Consider the following 26,598-nt stretch of genomic DNA (forward strand, 5'->3'; position numbering starts at 1 on the left):
TAAACATTTATAAAGTGTTCCAGGTGATGCTACAGAAATTAGATTTAGCTGGTACAGCCCAAAAGACATGTCTAGGGCCAGTGGCTGGAAATATCTTGGCAGCGAATATCCAGTCCATGGAGAGAAAGAGACCCTAATCTTTAGAGGTTTCTAATATTTGAATTACTTCACTCTAGATAAGTAAACTCAACCTCACCAGTAGTAATAGAGCTAGTCCTGGATGCTCACCTGTCAGGGAGAATGGGGGAATGTGGTGGTAAAATGCTCTGACTCAAGTCAGCTACTCCTGGACTGGAGCCCTGACTCTGCCACTTCACAGTTTTATAATTTGGGACAAGATAGTTCGCCTCTAAGTCCTAGTTTCCTCTTGGATAAATTGAGGATAGTAACAATAAATACTTGATGGTGCTACTGTGAGGTCTAATTGAAAAAAAACCTCATAAAATGTATAGGACTTGGCAGGTTTGATCCATATTCACTATTGTTTCTTAGAAGATATTCATGCCTTGGAAATAAATTTAAACTTGATGGAATCTAAACATTGGGGAAATATTGTTCTCTTATTGCCAAATAATAACAATATGATTGAGATATTGACTGTGTGCTGCTTAAAATATGAGGCTTTGCACTTTGTCTTTAAAGTTGTTCCAGAACAGCCTCAAAACTTATCTTGTATACAGAAGGGTGAACGTGGGACTGTGACCTGCACCTGGGACAGAGGACGAGACACCCATCTATATACTGCGTATACTTTACAGTGAGTGAAAGACTGTATCTTTGCAGCTATTTTGTAGGTGTTATCTTAGACTACCTTAGAAATATCTAACAGTTTTATTTTTACCAGAGAGAAGCATTAGACACCTCTAGGTAATTAGGTACTTAAGAAAAAAGTCTAGGGTTCATCAATTAAAACTGGTTAATTTCATCTGCAGTGTGGGAACTAAGGTCTTGGATCTGAGCTCCAACTCAGAAATTTCTTCAGGGCATTCAAGGTCCATGTTATGGATGTTCCTCCCTGCCGTAATAGGGTTAAACTGGCTGTATTATATCGCTTCCCTGTTTTACAGCTGCAAACTCTTGGGGGTCGTAATACATAAATAGACTCAACCTTGTGGTAGCTTTCCATTAGCTTTGGAGAAGTTTCCTATTAAAGCACCTTCGCCTGACCTGAAAGTCCTCACAAAGGAGAGTCTGGGAGTCTGTTCCCTGGAGTTGACCCCATAATCCCATCCAAAGACCCAGCTGGTTTGCTCTATGCCAAAATGAGCAGGAAATGGGGGAAAGGAAGTGGAGCCCAGGGTTCCAGTGTGTACTAAAAACTGGCACTTTTGTGCAGAAAATGCCTAGGTGGACTTGGGTGCTTTGTATAAAGATTAGATCTGCCCTGAGGAGCCAGAATGTCAGCCAGGATTTGGGAATTTAGGCAGTGTAGCTATGGTTACTTATCTATATGAACATCAAAAAGTCTCAGTCCTACTGAGAAAGGGGAAAGGAGAGAAAATATGCTCCTATTTATGACCATAGAATACAAATATTCCCAAATGTATCTCCTAGTAATAAGACTGACCTTAACAAAATGTCTAGAATTTTAAATATTTGAATATTTTATTCCTTTGTACTAGAAGGAGCAAGTAGCTCATAAAGTATCTTGCTAAACACAATTGTCTTTTATTTATAGGTTAAGTGGACCAAAAAATTTAACTTGGCAGAAGCAATGTAATGGTCATTATTGTGATCATTTGGACCTTGGAGTCAGTCTAACCCCTGAAATGCCTGAATCCAGCTATACAGCCAAGGTTACTGCTAATAATAGCCTTGGAAGTGCTTCATCATTTCCATCCACATTTACATTCTTGGACATAGGTACAATTTATTTTACTTTTTACAGGTATCATTCATTGGTATATGAACATTATTTTAAACATCACTTGAATGTTCTATATGTTTTTTCAAAAGGGACCGTGTCACAAAGAATAGATATTTAATGCAAGTAAAAGGGTGCATGATGCTAGAACTTTATAGAGATGATTGTATGAAATGAAATATTCAATATTGTTCTTTCTGGTGGAGAAAAAAGAGCCCAGTCCTACGGAGGCATTAGCTACCAGTGATACCATTCGACATGGTTATTCATGAAGCTCAGTATAGGCACATCTTGGCAGAGGTGTCTTTTTAGCCCCATGGTTACTCCACTGTTCTGAGATAGGCTACCTGTGGGCCTGCTGGACCCCAGCAGAGGTGACAACTCTGATAAAGTGTATCAAGGTACAAATGCATCTTTCTCTGAGAATACCTATTTCCATTCCTCTCATCACCTTGGGAGCCAGACAAAGCCAATCCCAGCATATTTCTGAGCAAATATAACTAGCAATTGAATCAGAAGCCAATCTCAAGCATCTCCAAGTTCTGACTATCCGAAGTAGGCCTGGGCTTCTGGCCCGCCTTAAGTTCTGGCCTCCACTGTGTGTGTCTCTTCTCTCTTCCCACAGCACCTCTTTGCTCACATAATGCTATGAGTCTTGACATAGGCATTTACTATATATTTTCCTATCATTCTTCTCCCCATCTTACCTTCCATTTCTTCACATTGACTATTCCTCTGTAAGGTCCCTTCTTTCCTTCTTCCTCTTTTCCTGTGTTCTCTGTTCCTCTGCCCCTTCCACATGACCTTCTCCTACTAGCGTTTCTTCCCTTTCTGAGAGGTGATCACCACTAGCCACCTCTGTCTTCTCAGCCATTGGGACTCTCAGGTTTGGCACACTGGTTTTCTTGATATATTGGATAAATGCAGTTGACACTATCACTAATGTTGGAGGTAGTTTATTTGGTAAAAATAAGGGTAGATAAGGAGAATTATTTTAATTATTTCATAGTGAATCAACCTGTTTCTTCTCTGAAAGCCAGGGGTTTCTGTCTTCTATATTTCACCAACTTTGGTGTTCATGTATCTTAGAAATGAGTTTTGTTCAGGTCTTTCTATCTCACATCAAAACAAAGGTTATTTCCGATTGTGGAGCCTGAATCACACTCTTTTGTTTGTCCTGATTACCAGTGAGACCTCTTCCCCCATGGGACATCAGAATCAAATGTGTGAACGCTTCTGTGAGCAGATGTATCCTTCGGTGGAGCGATGAGGGGCTGGTGCTGCTTAACCGACTCAGATATCGGCCCAACAGCAGTGGGCCCTGGGAAATGGTAATGCTTTTTAGAGTAAATGGGAAAATCAGGGAGGGGCTCTTAATATCACTGCACAGGTCTCTGTATTTTCTTGCCGGTGAAATACGGAGTTTAAGAATGTGTAGCCTGAAGTACACACTTGGGACATATCAGATAGTCACATATACCTCTACTTGTTAAGAACCATCTATAGTTCTGATCACTGATTCTGAAATGTTTTTTAAAGATTTTATTTCTTTAATTGAGAGAGAGAGAGAACAAGCAGGGAAGGGTGGGGAAAGGCAGAGGCAGAGGAAGAAGCAGGCTCCCTATGGAGGTAGGAGCCCTATGTGGGACTCACTCCCAGAACCCTGGGATTATAACCTGAACCACCCAGGTGTCCCTGATTCTGAAATTTTTTTAGCCACTTCATGGCTAAGAAGCCATTGGCTTCTGTAAACCAATATTAATTTTCTGTGGTTTATTTCTAGTAAAGGACTCATTTCACCTTTTTCTGCTACCCTTCCCTCTGTATTACTTTTTAGTAATTTTTTTAACATATTAGAAGAAGGAGTATTAGGAAATGTCCATAGAGACTCATATGGAATTGAATATTCCAAAGATAAAGACCCACAATTTGATCTAATATTAGACATTAATTTTTTTACAATTAAATTTAAGATTATGATTCCTCCTAGTATTTTTGTAAAATATAATGACTCATAATAATAACAAAAGGTAAGTTCCACATATAGCTGAAACTCAGGAGAAATATAGTAATTAATTTTTTAACATACAGTTTTCTTTTTGAAGTCAGTTCTATGTCTGTGTTAGAATCTGGATGCTTCAGTCAGTTAAGCATCTGCCTTCAGTTCAGGTCATGATCTCAGGGTCCTGGGATTGAGCCCTGACCTCTGCTCAGCAGAGAGTCTGCTTGTCCCTCTCCCTCTGCTCCTACCCCTGCTCATGCTTGCTATTGTTCTCTCTCTCTCTCTCTCTCTCAAATAAATAAAATGCTTATCTTATTTTTTTAAAGATTTTATTTATTTATTTGACAGAGAGAGATGCAGCAAGAAAGAGAACACAAGCGGGGGGGAGTGAGGGAGGGAGAAGCAGGCTCCCTGCAGAGCAAGGAGCCCTAGGGAGGGCTCCATCACAGGACCCTGGGATCATGACCTAAGCCAAAGGCAGATGCCTAATGAGTAAGCCTCCCAGGCACCCCCAAAAGAATTATTTTAAAAGAAACATTTATCACATTGTAATTATGACCAAATAAATAATAATCTCTAGAAAATTCTCCAAGGCTCTTTTGAAAATTGGTATTTTTCAGTTTGTTTCAGGATCCCCCTTGGGCCTTTATAGACGGGTAATTAGACGCCAGAGTTTGTTTTTATTGAGAAGTTAATTCAGATTAACATCCTTTGTATTCAATAATCCTGTCATTGTCTTTTCAATGAATGATAGATCTAAAAAAAAAACAGAAGGAGTTATCAACTCAAGTTTCTTACCTATGTATGTCAGAATTCTTTAATTTAATTTAAATAGACCCCTTTAAAAAAATCTTGTCTGATTCAAGGTCAGTACTACAAATGTCAAAGGAAGACATGATTTGCTGGATCTGAAACCATTTACAGAGTATGAATTTCAGATTTCCTCTAAGCTACATCTATATAAAGGTAGTTGGAGTGATTGGAGTGAATCATTGAGAACACAAACACCAGAAGAAGGTATGTGTTTTTAAAGAGGCGAGTGGGAGGAGAGGGAGGAGAGAGATAAGAGGGAGAGGAAGATACAAGGATTTCCTTGGACTAGGATCTCTAAGTACTGGTACTAAACCAACAAGTTAATTTAATGCATTAATGAACAGGTAAATGAGTACATTAATTAACAAGTTAATTTTGACATTAGCTTAAATACTGTAATTGTCCAGGGCGATATGTTTATATTGTTAGGAAATTTTAACATTCAGTTAGTCCTACCCTTGCTTGCCACGTGTTGTCTTGTGGTTACCAGCTGATGCTTTAGTGATATTTGGTTATAACTCTTATTTCTATTTCACTTCTTATCTCAGGAACTCTCTCATTCCACAAAACCATAACCAGTAATTTCATTCCTTTATAGAAGTTAAAACCTGATACATTTTACTTTCTGTATTCTATGAAAATTAAAAGCTTGAAAGAAGATAGTCTCAGGAGACATAACATTTTAAATAAAGTTTAACATCCAGCAATCCTCTCTCCTCTAAATATTATGGCACTGCCTTCATCATGCCTTTGATACTGACTGCTCAAATGAGGGCCACTAGACTGCCCATAGCTACGGAAAGGATATCAAATATAATTCTCAGTCTGATAGGATTTTCTTTTTGGCAATTATGGGAAAGACAGCTTATGAAGGTGTAATTTTATTGGAGCAAAATTACCTGTCTGAGCTTTATGTCAATATTAGCAAATCTTTGGATACACAAGAAGTAGCCATCTGAGTATTAGTTTTTAAAGCACTCATTTAGTGACATACTATACAGCTTCTCTTAATCTGTATATTTGGCTCAGAAGAAAAATTATTGTCATATAATCCATTATTTTATTACGTGGAGATTTTGAAGTATTCAAGTGAGAAAATCTTAAGTGCTTATTTGTAAAATTTATGGATATATGTGCCTGTAAGTTAATCTCATGATACAAGTTACATTCATTTTCTGTTAATGACCTTTGAGAGTTGACGGCACTTACCAGTTATACCCCAGTGACTTTCAAGGACCCAAAGGGTCTACCTGATAAGATAAAATACCTAATATATAAATTTTAGAATAATTGTGTATTCTTCCTTTATTCTTATATTAATTGCATTCCGTATTTTAAAAAAATATTTTAAAATAAATCCACCCAACAAATTCTAATTTATTCCCTCTCATTTTATGATATAAATCTCTCTCTTTTTTTTTTAAAGATTTTATTTATTTATTTGACAGAGAGAGATCACAAGTAGGCAGAGAGGCAGGCAGAGAGAGGAGGAAGCAGGCTCCCTGTGAGCAGAGAGCCCAATGCGGGACTCGATCCCAGGAACCTGAGATCATGACCAGAGCCGGAAGGCAGAGGCTTAACCCACTGAGCCACGCTGGCACCCCTTATGATATAAATCTCTTAATGTTGAGCCACTTGTTCTCCATTTAAATGTTTGTCCTTTTTCTAATCCAGAGCTTACTCTTTTTATTCTTTTATTACACATAGTCAAAGTAATGTATTTTTTAAATACCTCATGGATTATACTTTGTTTATGTGTCGTACAGATAAAATTTTTGAAAATGGGCCATATTTTATGTCGAAGGCCAAGGTAGTAAATAGGCTGAGAAGATTTGAAGTTCTATCACATTAGGCTTAACTATAAACCAGGGAAACTCTGGGCTTGTGAATTCTTGTCATTGTTACTGACATTTAATAATGACCTGTTTGGAGATGTGTGAAAAGGATTTTTTTTTTTTAAGTGTCTACGTGTTGAATTAAAAACACTTCAAGGTAAAACAGTAACTTTCTCATAGCCCCTAAAATAAACCACTATCATAACAATGAGTGCAGCAACTTGTTATGGTTGTGAACTCGTGGACAGTTATGAATTAAACCAAGGAACTGGCTCGTTCAGAGTAATCGCAGACATTTGTGAAGAAACCCATCCTCTGAGATACCACGTTTACCAAGCTCTGCTGGCTTCCTTTCAATGTCTGCATTTCCCTTGACTGTGTTTGATCCTTCTGTGGGTTGATGCAAGACCTCTTCCTTCTTACTCTGAGCAGTATGGTTTTCACCCCTTACCACTGCTTCTGTCATCAGTTTCTTTATGAAACACCAACTGATATCACCTAAAAGGTGTGATTTTTTTTTTTTTTAAGAACGTCTTCCTTTCAGCCTTTGACTCTGTACTCATATGTAACTTGGCATTTAAAAAATTACTGGTAAGCTTTCTCTCTCTCTCTTTTTTTTTTTTTTTTTTTTTTTAGTTTTTAAAACTGTGAATGACCTCATGATAGAGCCCTTTGCAGCCTTGGCTGCTCGAAACTGAGAGCAATGTTATCTCCTGGTGGATTGGGTAGTTATTTAGATCACGTCATCAGAGATGGAGGGTTTTATTTACTCCATATGGCTCTTTCCTATGTCATCAAATTCAACTTCTGTCATGGTCCTCCATGAAAAACACTTTTTAAATGGCCACTAAATAAGGAGTAGGAGGAAAGAACCTGCTTTCCTCTGTTAAGGAAGACAGTCCCTCAGCCCTTATCTGTCAAAAGCAGGCCTGATACTGGGAACTGAGCAACCATATTTAGACTGTAGTGGAAAACAGTTGAGTTTGGGCTGCATGGCCTCCAGACATGCCTGAGAATATGCCCAGGTGTTGGGGGAGGTGATTCCCTCAACATTCAGAACACCCAGGAGGAGACTCCAAAATAAAGATGAACAAGCCATTCCTCAGAGCTGTAATATCAATTAAGTGTTTTTGTCCACTCATTCACCATTTTTTAAAGTACAATTTACATGTTCTGTAATCTGTACTATGGACAATGAATAGAGAAAATGCTACATGCTCAAACTCATGCCAGAGCAGTAAAGGAATAACCCTTCCCCATCATAGGTGATGGCATGGGTGATTGGTGAAAGACCCCGCCAGAGGGGAGAAAAGGTAGGGTTACCCATTGCAACCACCCCATCTCACGTTTGTAATTTGTAATTTGTAATTACAAATTAGTAATTTGTAATTCTGAAATATTGCCAAGACGGGTGAATTTAAATGAAGACAAGAGCCCTGACCCATGGTAAGCATTCAATAAATTTAGCTATTGTTTTTTTCATTTGGGAAGGAGCTTGTTCAAGGTTCCAGAATAAGTAGAGAAGCCAGGTTTTGAACACTGGTCTGTTCATTGCATAGCCTGAGCTCTTTACTTTGCATCCTTCAGTTACCTTGGGCTGAAAAGGCCAATTAAATACTAGAGATTATTTTACCATTTTGGTTGTCAAGTACTTCATAACAGTCTAGCTTAGGGGTCAGCAAAATTTTCTGTAAAGGTACAGACAGTAAATATTTGCTGCTTTGCAGACCATATCTCTGTCAAGTACTAAAATTTGTTATTACAGTGTACAAGCAACCAATGACAGTGTATAAATATGTAGACAAACCTATGTCCCAATAAAACCTTATTTATGGACACAAATTTGAATTTTATGTAATTTTCACATGTCACAAAAAACTATTCTTCTCTTTGTTTTCAGCCATTTAAAAATGTAAAAACAAAACAAAAATTAAAAAAACCATTGTTAGTCCACAGGCTGTACCAAAACAGGGAGCAGATTTGGTCAAGAGGCCATCATTTGCTGACTCTTAAACTAGCTAAACTTGAATATATATTTGTGTCTTCTTGCGTAAGACCTGAGAAGATGAGAATGAAAAGTTCTTAGCCTTTGAAAGAGACTTACATGCTAACATTTTCATTAGAAGGAAAATGTTGCTTGAGATCTAATGACAGTCTCTGCCCTTCTTTCTTTTTTTGGTCCCCTCTAAGCCCAGCGCCTATCCTGGAAGAAATCAATGTCTGGGTTCAATTATTTGATAAGATGGTGATTATTCCAAAGGAAGAAATGCTCTCCCTGTAGCCTTCCAAACAGAAACCAATGAAAAATATATGCTTCTCTGGCTGATCTGTGAGGAAGGTGTTTGTGTATCAGGAACTATGCCAGGTGCTGGGATACAATGATAACCAGTCAGACCCTCAAACTCAAGGACTTATAGTCTATTTTGGAACATTAGGGAAAGATTCCTGGAGGATACAACACCAAGAAGAAATGCAAAATTCCAAGGGAATTTTGTGGCCTTCCCTCACCTAGAACAAATGGCTTCCAAGGTCATTGCAGTAGGAGAAGGGAACTAGTTTCTCCTTGAAGTACTAGATTCTTTTGAATTTTGTGAAATCTCATATTCCTGGATTTTATTTTGCTTTATTGGCCAGTTCTTCTTGGTCTCTTACTGGTCATTTTTCTCTTCTCAGTGTCAACCCCTATGGCTCTCTTGTTTTCCCAGGTGACTTTATCCGGTCCCATGGCTCTAAAACTAGACAGACAGATGATAGGTAGGTAGGTAGGTAGGTAGAGTATATAGTTTCAGTCTTGGATTCCCTCCAAAACTTCATATTTGTGCTCTGGTAGCCTGTTCCATATCTTCACCTAGATATCAGCAGACATTCTGAACCACACATAGCCTAGACAAAATCTCTAAAATACTTCAGTTTCAATATTTTCTATTTCAGTAAACAATCCCACCATCTCCCTGGTTAGTGAAGTAAAAAACCAAGAAATTATCCTTAAATTCTCCTTTTAAAAAAAATTCTCCTTTTCCCCTGTTCCCCTATGTTAGCACTTGACTCTCCTAAACATATTCAGAACCTCTTCATTCCTTCTGTTGCCACTATGATTATCCTAGTTTAAGCTACTTTCTCCTTACAAAGGATAACAACAAAATGAGCAGTTATGAACTCACCATTCAACTTAAATACTATAAAAGTACCAATATATTCTTAACCCTGTCATGCCTCCCCAGAGGTAACTATTATCCTGTTCATTTATCAGTACTTTTCTCATAGGTTTGAGAAATGTATGTATCTCTAAACAATAATTAGTTTTGCTTGTTTCTGAACTAATCATAATTTTATACTGTAATACAACTTGTTTTGTTTCCCATCAGCACTTTGGCACAATGCCTCCATTAATTTTAGTATGGGTGAAACCTCCCTGCTTCTATCAAGAAACGAGTTCTTCACTTGTGACCTGGATGTTAAAAATGTTAAAAACGTGGTGCTTGGGTGGCTCAGTTAGTTAAGCATCTGATGCTTAATTTCAGCTCAGGTCATGATCTTATGGTCATGGTCTTGGGGTCATGAGATTGAACCCTGCATCGGGCTCTGCACTCAGTAGAGGGTCCACTTGGGACTCTCACCCTCTCTCTCTCTGCCCCACTCCTAGCGGGCACTCTCTCCCTCTCTCTTCTCTCGCAAATAAATAAATAAATCTTTTAAAAAATGTTAAAAGGTCATATTTCTAAAAAATACATATTAAAAAAAAAAAAAAGAAGGAGAGCTTCCCCAACTATGTCAAAGGCTTCTCAGTAGTCCAATGACATAAGAACAAAGAAGTGACTCTTAGATTTGGCAACACAGATTCACTGCCAACCAGAGGCAGTGTCAGTAGAATGATGGGGAGACAATCTAAGGTGCTGTAGGTTGAGAGTGAGTGTGAGGTGAGGGACTAAAGACAGGACAATTCACAGCTCTCCAAGAAGTTCTATGAAGGAGAGCAGAGATGCAAGGGAGTAATTGGAGCAGGACGAGGTATCAGGAAATGCTTTGGCTGGTTTTGTTTTAGGATCAGAGAAAATGTAGTGATTTTCAGGGTAATGATAAGGTCCCAGCAGAGAGGGAGAAATTAATGATACATGAGAAATGGAGGAAAGATCCTTGATAAAGCAAGAGAGGATAGGATCAAGCACTCAGGTTAAGGGGTTGAAATGTAATGGAAGTAGGAGTGCTATGTTTGGGAATTAATGGTGAATTTTGGAAGTTTCCATGGTGAAAAGATGAGGGAACCCCTGCCTGATTACTTCTTTTTGCTCAGGGAAGTATGAAACAGAAACATCTGTTGAGAGAAACATATCATTAGAAGTGGGCAGGCAGAGGGAATGACGGTACCAGCTCCTGGGAAGAAATAACCTGGTAGCCCTTCATGACAGTAAAAGAGGTGACAGAAAGAGGTGAAAAGAAAGAGTGAATCAAGTGTTAAACATCATTAATCAAGAAGGAAGAGGAACGGGGAGTCTGTGTAGGGCATCCTGTGCAGGCATAGCTAGTGATAACATCTGAAATTAAAACTTATTTAATCAAGTAGATACTTACAAGATCTGTTTGAATCTAATTGTTTAAAACTAGATTTTAAATAAATGTGTCATCCCCAAAAAGTGGACATTGAGGAACCAGGGCAACAAATAACTTATCTCTGCCTTGTCCTGGTTGGAGCATGACTTGGACCAAAAAAATCTCATGAGCTGCATTTAGTCCACTACCTGAAACCTCCCTAGGTAATGCCTTTTCCATATATTCTTTGTGTTAAATTCTCTCAAGATAATGCCTTTTCCATATTCTCTTTGTGGTAAATTCTCCATTTTCACTGTTCTTGGAAATCTTTATACTCCTCCTCACTGCCTGTGAAAACCTCTGTCGAGAGATTGCTTTCCACCTGTGATTCAGTTGCCCTTGACACATCCCTGCACTTGCCTGACTTTAGATATGGATGCTCATCTCAGAAGCACTTGGATTGACTCTGATTTGTTTGCCACACGTACTGTTTCACAGAAACCCAGAATCTTGGGATTTTAGAGTTGGAAGCCCCCTCAAGGTCATTTAGGCCCATCTCCTGCTTAATTTTGGATCTTTCCTTCTTTTCATGCGGGTGACTATATTCAACCCTATAGTTTCCCCATTTATTATATAAGAGGTAGTTTCATCTCAGGAGACCTGACTTCCATTTCTCCATATTTGTATTTTTAATCATTTGTGTTCATTTGTTTTGTAATCACTTGGACTTGGCCTTTGACTTTCCTTTTCTGGCCTGCCTATAATAGTTTTATCTGCCTTTGTTAGATAACACTGAGGTTAGAACTTCAAGTGATTTTGTGTCAATTGAATGTCAGAGATTCTCTTTAATATCAGCACTTATGTTGCTTTAAGCAGCAGTGGTTTAACACCCCTGGTCATGAAATTTTGTACTTTGAAACTCACACAGATTCAACTAATGATTTCTCTCCCATAGAGGCTAACTCTGCAAGTGGGCACCATTAAAATTTCAGTTTCACTTGCAATTTTTCCTTTGAAGAGACTGTGATCCTAGAATTCAATTCTTAGCTCCACAGTAATCTGGTAGGTTATAGATCTTTAATAAGGCAATGAGTGTTCCTTCAAATTTCTTACCAATATGTAATTAACTGGAGACATTAGCACTAACAAGTCAGCTGGCTTTGACATTGAGCACACCCAGGCTTCCAAATCCTGATTATGTAGTCAATGTCTGGATTATCTAGTTTGTTCAGATTTTTGTTTATTGTAGTAAACTGTAATGGAAGAACAGTGTCTTTGGGAATAGTGGAACTTGGGCTCAGCTCCTGGCTTTGCCATTCACCAGCCCCAAGTGTTGTGTAGATCATTTAACCTTTGTCAGCCTTCTAGTCCTCATTAAATGAGATAATGTACAGATTATTAAGTGTCCAGATGTTCTTGGAACATAGTAGGTTGTTGATAACTCTCAGGTCCCCTTTTCTTCTGTTGCTTGTGTTGTTGTTGTTTTTTCCCCCACCTTTTTGCATCTGGACTAGTAGGAAAAAAGCCCTAGGCTTGATTTCTGAGTCTCTCTTCATAATCCTGAAGGATGGAGAGCATTTTCAGAATGTCTTAAATAAACATTTCTTTTTTTTTTTTCTTTTAAAGATTTTATTTATTTATTTGACAGACAGAGATCACAGGTAGGCAGAGAGGCAGGCAGAGAGAGAGAGAGACAGAGAGAGAGGGAGGAGGAAGCAGGCTCCCCGCAAAGCAGAGAGCCCGATGTGGGGCTCGATCCCAGTACCCTGGGATCATGACCTGAGCTGAAGGCAGAGGCTTTAACCCACTGAGCTACCCAGGTGCCCCTTAAATAAACATTTCTTATCTTTAGGTCCTCACTGCAAAGGTACAAGTTACCACTAGTGGGAAGAGAGGGGAAGAAAATAAATGAATAAAGTTTTGAAAAAAACAGATAGGAAAGAGGGTGAGAGAGGCAGGAAAAGGAAGTGTAACAAAGAAAGAGATTAGAATATGAAAGAGCACCTGTTGGGGGTGGAAGTACTGTAGAGAAATTGTAAGCCTTCTCAGAGCCAGATAACTGCAGGGTACAGAGCAAAGAGCTAGGGCTATGGGATGAAACAGACCAGTGTTCAAAACCTGGCTTCACCACTTACTATTTCTGGGACCTTGAACAAGCTCCTTACGCTCCCAGCATTTCATTTTCCAAAACAGCAACAGCTAAATTTATTGAATGCTTATCACAGGTCAGGATGCTTCTATTCATTTAATTCTCACAACAGCCCCATGTGACATATAGAACTACGACACTCATTTTGCAGATGAGGAAACTGGCTTAAGGACGTGGTTAACATTTGCTCAAGATCGCAGAGTTGGGATTTGCCCATAGATGGTCTAGCTCTGGAGCTCACACTTTAACCACTGCATTAGAGCTGCGTACTTTGTGGGATAAGGAGGACAGGGGAGATAACTGTGAGTGGGCCTCTGCAGGACCTGCCTATAGTGTGTGCAGGTCCATGTGCTCCCTACCTTTCCCTCTTTCTCTTCTTCTCTCCCTGGCTGCTTGTCCTCTGTTTTCCTGCTGGGACTTAATGTTTTGGAAACTTCCATCTGGTTAAATGGAAATTGTCACTCGAAAAGGAACTCGTATGTAGCTTCATCTCAATACACTCTAAGTGTCAGTGATAAACAAGTTACATTGCTGTAGTAGACTATTTTCAGGGACTCTTTCTGTTGAGTCCACCCCTGACTGTAAATCAAAACAAATCTGATAATGGGAGAAATAAACTACTTCACCCACTCACATGTGCACACACAGTCTTTTTCTTACACACATAGGAGTTGATTGTCCAGTTCCTTTTCTAATCTCTTTGATTGACTTTTTTGAATTAAATTAGGTCATATTTGACCATTATCTTATGGATTAGTGGTTATTCCTTCTATCAGTTCGGCCTGTGTTTTAGCATGAAGTAGCTAATATTGCCTTAATTGTCCGTTTGCTCATTCATCACCTAAAAAAGAGTTTTTGGAAGCCTGTTACCTTCTAAGCACTACATAGGTGTGAGGGATATTAAGATGAATGAGATAGGCCTTCCTGTCAAGTAGATCATTGCCTAATGATCATAAAACCAAGTAATTATGCCACAACATGGTAAGTTCAGGAATGGAAGTGAACACAGTTTATCATTTGTATTTTACATTTTATAGGATTAGAAAATATTTTCCTTATGATTTACGGTTTTATTTTTCTGCTGAGAATTCTTTCTGCATTCTAACAAAAAAGAAGAAACCACACATACTTTCTCTGAGTTATTTTATCAATACCTATTTTAAGAGAGTGTTAGGAGTCTAATTTCCTTACCATTTTTAAAAATTTTTTTTAAGGTAACCTCATATTTTCTACAGCCAACAATATACATGTTCACTGTTTAACAAAAGGAAAACAATACTGGGGCACAAAGAAAATTGAAATTGTTCTATAATCCTACTCTCCCAGAGTTATTTATTAAATAAGTAATTGCCTTTGAAAGGTTTTATATTGGGCATCTGTGGATGTGTGTGTGTGTGTGTGTGTGTGTGTCTGATACCAAAAAATATGTTTTTTCCCCTTCAAAACAGAGCCTACAGGGACGTTGGATGTCTGGTACATGAAACAGCACATTGACTACAGTAGACAACAGATTTCTCTTTTCTGGAAGGTAAGTTTTCAGTGTCAGTATAAAATTCAAGAGAATCATATATTTAATTATTTTTGTCTTATTTTGTTTTTACTGAGATATAATTGTTATATTAAAAGAATTATATGTTTGGACAATGTCTCAAGGTAAAAAAAAATATGTTTTATTTCCACAATGGCTCTATATGAGGCTTCAAAGATTTAGTTAGAACTCATTTTCTCAACAGTATCCTCATGACACTTGACTCAATGTCATTTATTTTTGCCAGATAAAGGTGAGAGCTCTGTGTTCTCGCCTCCGTACAACCACATCTTTTCCTTATCCACTTCCACGCCTTCCTCCCCAGACCTGTCCACCCTCTGACCCCACTGCAGCATTTCTTCTGACAGTTGCCCCTCCCAGTCACCCTATTCTCCCTACAGAGCACATGTCCAGCCATGACTGTGTCACCTTACTTATTCACTTTTTTTGGAAATTAAAGATGAGAAATATGTGGATATGGATTTTCAGGAATATATTTTCTGTAGATACCAAAAAGGTAGAGGGTGGAAAGAAGGCTGCTCTACCTCAAGAACTCAAGTAATAGTAGAAAATAGTGTGAACAGGAACAGAAAGCAGCTCTTCATCAATAATAGTAGTAAAACAGTAGTAACTGGAAGAACCTTCCAGAAAACAGTAAGACCTAATGTTTTTACAGGGTGTGAGAGTTTCACAAAGTGCTGAAATCTGGGGCGGTTGTTTCGCGAAATCCCTTAAAAACCCTGTGAGGTAGGTACGAGGCATCCCCACTTAACAAATGGAAAAACTGAGAGAGAGGGGATGTTCTTCCTACACTTACCCAGCTACTAAGTTCAGAATTGAGATTGAAACCCCATCCAGACCTCTTTCTGCTACATCATGACTCACCTTTATGAAAAGAAAATACTATTTGAATTGAGCTCCTGACTGGAATGCTCGTAAGAGGTTTCCAGGAGAGCTATGCTCCTCTTTCCTTCCCCAAGCCTGCATCCCTCTCCTTACACATCTTCCACATAAGGGTAAGTCAACAGTTTTGGAATTAGGAAGCTGATGAGTACAAAACCCAGACAGTCAGAGAAATGAGTATAAAGTCCTCTGATGGGGTTAGCATGATAGATTTTGATAATTGCAATCTTCTTCAGTTTTCAGAAATGAGCCAGGCAAGAAATGAGCTCTTTCTCCCTCTTTTCCTTTCTCTCTCACACGCACACAAAATGTCTGGTATGAGACCACTATAAATAGCTTGGTGAGTCATAACCAAGCTCTTCACTTTGAAACTAAAACTGCAGCTTAAAATTTATTTTAAAATAAAGCCATGTTTAAGAGCAAAGCAATTCTCAAAGCAAGACATTTAGAGCAGCCATAATTGGTATTATAGAAGAACCCAGTCCAATTCTTGGCTGTTGGTTTTCATTTCACAAGTAAGCCACTGGTTAAAACCAAAATTCCTCCTTCCATAAAGATTCCTTCTCCCAAAATGTCCTCAGCAGTGATCTGAAAAGATACACTGTTTTAGTTCCAATAAACATTTGTTAGCCACAGGTAAGGCTCAGCCCACGTGCATATGCAAATACTTCTCTGCTTCTCATTTTAATCTTGCCCCTAATCCTTGAAAATCCTAAATTCTGAAGTGAGGTCTTGGAATTCAGGAAGACTCCAGTTCTCTTCTAGTCCACCCTTCCTGTCATAAACATTGCTCCCACTCCACCCAGGACAGAGGGATGCCTCTGCTGGGACCATCTGGGAAAGGAAGAATTCCCCTCCGTAAGCAGTCTATGCTGTGGTGGGCATCTCTTATTGTTATAAAACTTTCCCTTTTGGGGCGCCTGGGTGGCTCAGCCTCTTAAGTAGTTGACTCTTGATTTCAGCTCAGGTCATGATCCCAGGGCCCTGGGGTTGAGCCCTGCATTGGGTTCCATGCTCAAGGAGTTGTCTGCTTGAGGATTCACTGTTCTTGTCCCATTGCCCCTTCCCCATGCGCTCGCTCACTCGCTCGTGTGCCCTCTCTTTCTCTCTCTAAAATAAATAAATAAATCTTTAAAAAAAATTTCCCCTTTTGTGGAGGCAGAATTGTGGGTGCTAGACTGGAACTGACTTGAATACAAAACCAAAAATGTAGATTCTAGAAACTTCTCCAACTTGGTGGCCAAGACAGGGCACCTTCAAAACCTTTGGTGACTATCCAGACTGAGGGGCTCCTTAAGGAGTGTTGGATCTAGTCCTCAGTTTTTCGGGGCCATAACAGGATTAAGTCCTTGTCTACAAAATCCTAGGCTTATTCAGGGGCCCCAAGTAGACCACTTATCTGGGAGTGGGAATAAAAGACTGACCAGAGTTACTGAGATGAACAGACCAGCTTCAGACCACAGAGCTATAGAGTCCAAGAGCCAGAGGAAATGAAAGCAGTGTGCAGTCCCATCACTCACATTGCAAACACAGAAACAGTTCTAGGGAGATGACACTCCATCATCCTAAGGAAGATTTCAGGTACTATGGTGCTTGCTGCTAGGAGCCTTTCCTGAATAGAAATCATTGCCCCTTCTGTCTGGAGCCCCTCCTGTCCCATTCTTCCAACTGGGGATTCCTTATGCTACTCTCAGGCAGGTTTGGGAATTTGATGGGATATTGCCGTTACATGGGGACTTGTCTAAATGACAGACTAAAAAGAAACACTGCAACCAGATCAGGTGTTCTGTGGTGAGGCCCAAATCAGACCTCACTGGGAAAGGAAGCAAAGACGTATGTGTGTGTGGCTTTTTTTTTTTTTTTTTTCACTTTGATTACTACTGGGAAACCCAATGAGAGGGACACCCTGTCACTGCGGAGAGGGGGATTTCAGGTCTTGGCACCAAAGGAAGCCCCAGGTAAAACCCCATTAGTCTATGAACAAAGCGAGACCATGTTTCTCTTGCAACCGGGGAAATGTGAGATGACCTTTCATTTTTATAGGATGTTTACATCAGAAGCGAGCAACTTGGTGCTGAATGGGTATAGCCCTTGCGTGAAGTATGAATGTAGATGAGTGTGAATATGTGTGGTGAGAGTGCATCTGTGTGAGTGATGTATATGCATGTGTGTTGTAGATGTGTGTGAGTGCAAAGGGTAAGTGTGAATGGGTGTGAGTTTTTTATGTGTGTGGGGTGTGAGTGTGGATACGTATATATGAGTATATGTGTCAGTGCGGGTGCATATAGATGAGTGTCTTAGTCTATGTGGGTGCTATAACAAAATACCATAGACCAGGTGGCTTATACACAATAGAAATCTATTCCTTGTGGTTATGGAGGCTGGAAGTCCAAGATCAGGTGTTATCATGGTCAGGTGAGGGGCCTCTTCAGGGTTGCAGACTTCTTGTTATATCCTCACATGGCAGAAGGGGCTAGTGAGGGGTGCCTGGTGGCTCAGTGGGTTAATAATCCTTTGCCTTTGTCTCAGGTCATGATTCCAGGGTCCTGGGATTGACCCTCACATCAGGCTCTCTACTTAGTGAACGGGGAATCTGTTTCTCCCTCTGCACCTCCTCTAGCTCATGTTTGTGCTGTCTCTCTCTCTGAAATAAATAAATAAAATCTTTTAAAAAAGAAGAAGAAGAAGGGGCTAGTGAGCTCTGTGGGGTCTCTTTTACAAGGGCACTAATTCCATTTATGAAGCTTCCACCTTCATGACCTAATCACCTCGCAGAGGCCTTACCTCCTAATACCGTCACATTGGACATTAGGATTCCAACATCTGTGTGAATCTTGGGGAGAGACACACAAACATTCAGACTACAGCAGTGAGTGAGTATGAGTGTGTAAAGGAGTTTTGTGTGGGTACGAGTGTGGTTGTGTTTGAGAATATGTGTGTATGTGAATGTGATTGTGACAATGTGTTGAGGGTGAAGGAGACCTTTGCTTTGTTGTTCTGGTTCTTACTTATTTACTTCAGGTTTCTGCTCAAAGGTTTCTTCCTCAAGTTCTGTTTCTTCAAAAATATGTTGTACTTTTTTTTTTTTTTTGCTGTAGCTATTTTTAAGACAAAAATTCATTCTGTACTGAAGCCAAAAAGTACAACTTAATCTATGAAATAAAACAAAATACCAAGGTGTTGTTAAAACAATAAATGCAATGACAATTAGAAAGTGTTGCTCTGTCACAAAGAGCCCCAGCGTCATGTTAGAGTCCTTCACAGAAGAACTCTAACATGACACCGAAGAGTAGGCTTTTAGCCTCCTCTCCCTCGGATTCCCTGTCTCTTCCTTCTGTGCAAGTTTCTTATTATTTCCTATTCTTTGTTTAAGCGTTCAATCCATGATTCCAATATACTTTTCTTCCAGTTAACACAACATGTATTCTTTAAGAGAAAATCACTGTGTAGATAGACAGAGAGATAGATAATGTATGAAAAGATATGGCAATGGGTTTAAGTCACATTAACTTTTCCAGTTTCTTCTGTTAATTTCTTAATCACAGCAGACCATAAACTTTCTTGAAATTGTGGTTGAGGCCTAGATCTGAAAGAGAAATATGTGTTTATAAAGGAAGCCCAGTTCACTTTATTTATCATCCATTCACTCAAACAGACAAACATATTAAAGCCTCTCTTTAGTACTGGGCACTGTTCCATGCCAGGGATATGGAAGTAAGACAAGTACTGTCCTCAGGTGCTTGAGCTCACAGACCAGGAGGACAGAAATGGGGGTGATGAGGACAGTTAGGTGTTAAGGAGCAGTTCAAAATTCAGCTAGGGGAATGATGATCAGGGTCAGCAAGGAGAGCAGAGGAATGGGTGAGGCGTCACAGAAGACCTCTTGCAAGGTAATGTTGGAACTGACCCCAGAAGAACATTTTAGCTGGGACAAGGGTGGGAGAACATTTGGTAGGATGTAAAGGATATAAAGGATCACTGTAGTGAAGGACCATCCCATAAAAATATAAAGCAAGCCACAAATGAGAGCCACATGTATCATTTCAGATTTTCTTGTAGCCACATTTAAAAAATAAAAAGGGGACACCTGGGTGGCTCAGTTGGTTGGGCAGCTGACTTTGGCTCAGGTCATGATCCCAGCATCCTCGGACCAAGTCCCACATCGGGCTCCTTGCTCGGCGAGGAGCCTGCTTCTCCCTCTGCCTCTGCCTGCCACTCTGCCTGTGATTGCTCGCTCTCTCTCTCTCTCTCTCTCTCTGACAAATAAATAAAATATTTAAAAAATAAATAAAATAAAATAAAAATTAAAAGGTACAATTAATTTTAATAATGTATTTTATTTAACCCACATATGTATGGATTATTATCACTTCAATATGTAGTCATATTTTAAAATTATTGATTAGCTATTTTACATTCTCCTTATCCTACCAAGTCTTTGAAAACTGGCATATCTACTAAGTGCTCATGGGTACAGGGGCTAAGACCTCCCCCGCAGCAGAGAGCAGTACATCTCACTCAAACTTCAAGAGCTCCGTGGCTGTGTGAGGCTGGCGGCTCCCTCCTGGAATGATCAGGGCTCTTCACAAGCAGTAGAAAAGAGAGTTAAGCAAACTCAGTTCTAAAAATGGGGAGAAGATTTGGTGGGTTTTACTCATTTGCTAAATGAAGTAACTCATTTGGATAAACAGCTACCCTCAAACCACAGAAGGTGAGAAGAAAGAGAAAGTAACAAGCCTCTTACAGCAGCTCACAGCAGAACCTCAGAATGGCTGCTGTGGCCAGAGGCAGCCTTGTTGGCACATTCTCCTTGTCTCTTTCTCCCTGTATTTCTCTGTGTTGTATGAAGACTATTCCCATCCATATCACATTGCACAAAGGGGATGTGTCCTTTGGCCTCCTCATATGAAAGAAATCCAGTAAATGTAGGAAATATTACTTGTAATCTGATTTATATTGATGTAGAATGAAGGTCTATCATAAATCCACAGGGAAGATTGGCTGTCGGGACCCTGAGGCCTTTATATAATTAAAGGAGGCATCCAATTTCAGAATGGGTATTTAAATACAAAATATTTAAATACAAAGGCAGCATCCAATTTCAGAGGCATCCAATTTCAGATTTGGTATTTAAATACAAAAGCAGCAAACGAGAAGATTTTGATAGTTTTGTTGTAATATTCAACTCTGTCTCCTTCCCCTTCCCAGCAGGCTGGCACAGCATTTCTGAAGGTATTTTTGGAAAGAACAGGTTGTTTGCCTTGCTTACTAGTCATACATATTATACTAGCTGTTATGTAGGGAATTTCAGTTGGATGACAGAATGTGGTCAATGACGAAGATAAGAAAGTGGCTAGCAGAGAAGAATTAACAAGATAGAAAACAGATGGAAGGGGAGTTCAAGTTTTGCTCTGACAAAGTTTTGCTCTGACAAAGTTTATTATTTTGCTGTTCTTCTGCTGCAAAATAAGGTAGAAATCATTGTGTCAGGGTGACTAGCATGAGGGATGACTATCAGTTAAATAGGTTCAGGGTAGCAAAGCACCTGGGGCTATCTATTGAGTGCTAACATGACAACAGTTAAGAGTTCATCCTCTAGGTAGAGCTGTGCTAACTGGGTTCAAGTAGTAGCTTCACCGCTTACTGGCTGTGTGTTCTTCTGCAAGGTGCTTATCCTCTCTGTGCCTTCCTTTGCTTACAAGTAAAGTGCAGACAGTAATAGAATTTACCACATGAGGTGGCTGCAAAGATTAATGAGAGAATCATGAAAAGTGTTTGCTAAGTCACTAGAAGACAAACATGGTGCAGGATGCCGAAGAGGCAAAGATGGGCTGACAGGCTAGTGGGAGGACAGATCCACAGATGGATCATTTCAATACAGTGATTTCTTCAGTTTGGACTGGGGTTGCTGAAAACAGTCATGAGTTCTGAAATCAAGGTACCCAGGCTTAAACCCACATACTGTATGTACTTTGTAATCAACACTATGACAAAGGTGAGACTTCTATACAGAGCTGTGGTGGGAACTGAGTCAAGATGGCTGGGCTTTCATAGATTGGTAGAAGAGTCAGGGGCACCAGACTGGTTCAGTCAGTCGAGCACGTGACTCTTGATCTTAGGGATGTGAGTTTGAGCCCCATGTTGGGTGTAGAGATTACTTTTAAAAAAGATAATTTTAAAAACAAAACACAGAGGACTTGCATTCTGACATGGGCCAGATTTTGTCCTATCATGTCTTATATTCACCACGTTATTTTTGATGCTGAAAGACTTTTCAGCCAACAGAACTCTCACAATAGTTTTATAAGGGAGCTGCTCACTCTTTGCTTCTTAGACAAACCTAAATCAGAAAAGTCACGTTTACTAAGTTAAAATCATTTCTCACACAGCAAAAAAAAAAAAAAAAAAAAAACCTGAAGGACACAATAAGACAGATTTTCCTGTTTAGCATACCTTTACCAGTAGGAGAGGGTGACAATGCAGGAACCCTGGCTTGACACCCCTTTCAGCACTGCTCATAAATGTACAAGAAGTACCAGGGACATCGCACACATTCAGGACAACGCCTTCCTCTCTCATGCCCACCAGGGGGCGCACTAAAATCTCCCCCTACTTTGTCTGTGAAGCCTCGTCGATTTCTTAACTCAGGATGGGAAGATATGAGGACTAAATGGGAGAGTAGATATAAAGCTTTTGACTCGTGGTATGCCCCAAAAAAGATAGTTTCTACTCACCGCACACCCAAATATATAAACATTAGAGTAAAATAAGTTCATCTGGAAAGACCTAGCTGGCTCCTCACATGGTAGTTCTTCTGGGTTCACAGTTAGTCTCCTTGTGACCTAAGGCCTGTTGACTCTGGAAAAGAAGAATTCTGGACCTCCACTTTCCCAAAATTTCTGATTTGATGTCTGCTGTTGATGCTTCACCTCAGAATGTCCTACATCCTCACAATGAGACAAGCCGCTTTCCAATGTCTGGCCAGAAGCTTGACTGGGATTCCAACTATGAAACACAGCACCCTATAGTGATCTGTTCATTGTCTCAGGCTTGCCAACGTAAGGAGCACAGCGTCAGAGTAGAGGGATCGCTAGTCTCAAAGGCAAGAGCCCTGGGTTCCACTCTCAGCTCCTCCATCTGTTCCTTGAGTGGCCTTAAGCAAGTCATTTCGAGTCCTGGACTTATTTCCCTATTGATAAAATGAAATGTTGAATTAATTGTTAAACTATAGAATCCTTTCTGGTTCTGTAGTTCTGTGATGATATTCCATTACATCAGGACCAATATAATCCAGAGGTGATGGATTAACGTGCATTATTTGCAAATTTTATGTTGTTATTTTTAAAAAACCAAATTAAACTCTTTACAGTTGCTTCAGGACATTATGCCCAGCTGGATAAATACCTGATTTCCTATTGACTAAATTGGCTTTTTGTTCCATGGACCATATTGGACAGGTTAAGCCCATTTTCAAATTGGTGAAGAAGGCCAACTCCCTGAGAGATGTTAACTTTTATCCCAAAATTTGAGCTTGACATTTTATATAAGCATAACTCATGGGATACCATATTTATTTCTCTAACTACCTTAACCCTACCTTTACCTTCTCGATATTTTCAAGTCTAAAATGGGAGATGTGGAGGAGAAAATGCAAGGGTTTGGGTCTAGGCCCTTCACTACCCTCTAGGAACCTTTACTCATCTTTCAGACCCACATCTCTTACTAGATCACTGTAGTGTGTGGAAATCAGCTAGATTTCTACAGCAGTAGATCCAAGGCATCTTGGATCCAAGGCAAGTTCATCGGATCCAAGATGACCTGACATTTCCCCTTCTTCCAGTGCTCTACCATAGGATTGATTGGGATTGCTGAGGTGTCTATGAAGGAGAATGAGGGGAAGGTAATAAGGGCTGATTTGCAAGGTGTTTTTCTTTCTTTCTTTCTTTCTTTTTCAATTAGGGTTCTGGTTCCTCAGTTGTCAGAGTAAGCCTGAAGCCCCTTGGGTTCCTGCCAAGAATGGGGAGCTTTGTGAGCTCAGTTAACTCTTAAGGAGTGCCTTGAAGGAGAAGGTGCATGGTGTGGGAGTGAAATAATAGCCTACAGAAGAGTCCAGGAAGGACGGATTGAGAAAAGACCTGAGGGGATGTTCTTCCCTAGCCAGCTTTTGCTTTAATTTATCTTGTTTTTCTCCTGTGACGAAGGGCATATTTATTAATAACAGTTCAGAACACCACAATTTCAAAAGCAGACACTTAACTTTAATCTACACCTCAGGCCTTTAAAATTGATTGTGATGGACAATTAAAATGTTAACTTCCTTGGTTCCTGCCAGAACACAAAGATGTCTTCTAGGGAAAGGCTGAATGTGCACCCTGAAGAGTCCTCAGCAATATGGCATTCCCCTGGTGCACTGACCATGAGATCCAGTCCTGGACTTTGTGGATCCAGAAGGGCACCTGGGATAGGACCTGCATTAATCAAGTTCCCAGAGACTGAAATATAAAAAGCTAGATGTTCATGGATTAATTTACAGTGAGGAATGCAGCTGTTGGGCTACCCAGAAGACTTGAGTCAGCAGATAGGAACATTCTCTCTCAGCATGCTAATTATTTCAGAAGCCAAATTATCATCAGAAGGCCAATTTATTCACTTAAAGGGAAAAGTACAAAAAATTTTAAGTGAACCAGATGTTCATGTTACTCCAGCCTTTCCTGAGAGATTATTAGAAGATTGCTTAAGAGGTGGAAAATCAGAGAAAGGGGCATTTGCCAGTCCTAATGTGTGTCTTTTCAGCACCTGAACCCATAGAAGGACTAGCCTTGCCAAAAAAACCATCATGCTTACGTCTGGCAAGCTAAACCTTCCTCTCCCTGCACAAGGCAAGGATGGGCACTACCAGGACTGCCCTTGGCCACTCTCCATTTTCATTGCTTCTGTTTCCCATGGTCCTTATCCAAACAGGGTTAAAATACAAATAATTAGTTTTCTGCTTACTTTCTGGGATTGCTCCCAAATGATCTCAATTGGAATTTTTGCAATTCCAAAACTCATTAGTCACACATTTATAAACAGTGTCTTACTTTCCTAGCACAGATGGCTAACCCAGCTCACTAAGTGTGGATTTTATGAGTTTAGCTCTTGAAAATCTCATTTTTTATTTAATGGGCAGCATTATACTTTCTATATGAAAAGGGCTGTGTGTGGAGGGGGTCGTATTTCACAGATTCAGAGGAGCTGACTGCCTTGCTCTGTGTCACACAGCTAGTGGTGGTTGGTAGAGATAGAACTGAAACCCACATCATCTGAGTTCAGATTCCACACTTGTTCCATTAGATGTAATTGAGCTTTCTACTGTTAGGAAGTTTTATTTTTAAGCAAGGAAGGAAAATCAATATGTTTTTATGAATTAGCTTTTAAAAATGTTAACTGTGGGGATGCCTAGTAGCATAGCTCAGTAGGTTAGGCCTTTGCCTTCAGCTCAGGTCATGAACCCAGGGTCCTGGAATCGAGCCCTGCATCGGGCTCTCTACTTGGCAGGGAGCCTCCTTCCCCCTCTCTCTTTCTGCCTGCCTCTCTACCTACTTGAGATCTCTATCTGTCAAATAAATAAATAAAATCTTAAAAAAAAAATGTTAACTGATTTTTTTTCCTAAATGGTGGGCTTGCTTGGGCTTGGGTGCATATAAAAATATGGAGTGGAGGAGATGAGATATAAAAGGTCACTCATATGTTACCTACTGCTGCAGGGGCCATCAGGTCCAGCCACAAAGCATCCAGCGACCTTGTCTGGGAGTACACAAGTAAGTGAATGTGTGTCGTTGCAGAATATGACTGTATCTGAGGCACGAGGAAAAATCCTCCACTATCGCGTGACCTTGCAGGAGGTGGCAGGAGGGAAAGTCACACTACAGAACATCACAGAACACAACTCCTGGACATGGGTCATTCCCAGAACTGGAAATTGGGCTGTGACTGTGTCTGCAGCTAACTCAAAAGGCAGTTCCCTGCCCACTCATATTAACATAACGGACCTGTGTGGGACAGGTGAGTACCAACTTTGATTTAATATCGCCTATGGTAAACTGTGTCTTACTTACCTCTTATCTCCCATAGGCTCAGTCCAGGGCCTGGCATGAGTAACACAGGAGTTTAGACTTTGGAGCCAACAGCCTTCAGAGGCTCTTTTGCACTTAGTCTGTGAGTGGTTTTGGACAAGTGAATTAACACCTCTGAGTTTCAATTTCCCTCTCTCTAAAATAGGGGTTGTATTATCTGTCTTGCAGGTCATTGTGAGATTCAATACAGAGACTAATACATAGCAGGTGCTTAACAAATGTTAGTTGCATTAAATTGAACACTAATATCTGGCTAATTTTTCTAGTACAAGAATAGTATGTGTTGTCAAGTTCTAGGAAAAAACATTCTACACTTACAGTCAAAACATGTTTTTAAAGCCAATAGTATTAAAATGAAATTCTGGCTGTAATGAAACTGTAGCAAAATTTTTCTATACTACAGCTCTTTATTATGTAAATTTAGATATTTATCCAATTATCTACATTGAAATCTCCCAACTAGCTATACACATTTTATAGTTGCTTGTTCTGAAAATTGATTTCTCAAGATAAAAGCCTATGATTAGTCAACAAAGTGGCTATAAGTGCTATTTCTCAATGTCAAGATCATTGGCCTAACTTTTCCAAAAATGCCTAATAAAACTATAATTAAATCCTTTCTTAAAATTCAGTGGAACAATTTTATCTACATATGAGTCTAGCAGCCATCATTTGAAAGAAGCTTCTACCCAAACATGATTATTTTATATACACTGTTAAATCTTAGTTATATATCCTTTCAGTCATATATCCATAAACATAGAGATAATAGAGTAGTTAAAAATAACTAGAAGAAAATACGAGTAAATATTGATGTACCAAGGTTGGTATATAAATTAGGAATTGCTTTTAGGAGTAAAGG

The 26,598-nt window shown here is 39.6% G+C and overlaps 1 protein-coding gene across 1 annotated transcript in view; it reads left to right on the plus strand.

Moving 5' to 3' along the window:
• IL12RB2 (interleukin 12 receptor subunit beta 2) overlaps window positions 1–26,598 on the plus strand; it is a 66,056-nt gene that overhangs the window by 10,755 nt on the left and 28,703 nt on the right. Inside the window, exons 4-9 of the mRNA XM_044238435.1 lie at window positions 643–757; window positions 1,679–1,863; window positions 3,053–3,195; window positions 4,733–4,883; window positions 14,639–14,718; window positions 25,446–25,665. Coding sequence (XP_044094370.1) covers window positions 643–757; window positions 1,679–1,863; window positions 3,053–3,195; window positions 4,733–4,883; window positions 14,639–14,718; window positions 25,446–25,665 — 894 coding nt within the window. The remainder of the gene's footprint in view (window positions 1–642; window positions 758–1,678; window positions 1,864–3,052; window positions 3,196–4,732; window positions 4,884–14,638; window positions 14,719–25,445; window positions 25,666–26,598) is intronic.

This window comes from Neovison vison, chromosome 2, assembly GCF_020171115.1.
Source record: "Neovison vison isolate M4711 chromosome 2, ASM_NN_V1, whole genome shotgun sequence".
Lineage (NCBI taxonomy): Eukaryota > Metazoa > Chordata > Mammalia > Carnivora > Mustelidae > Neogale > Neogale vison.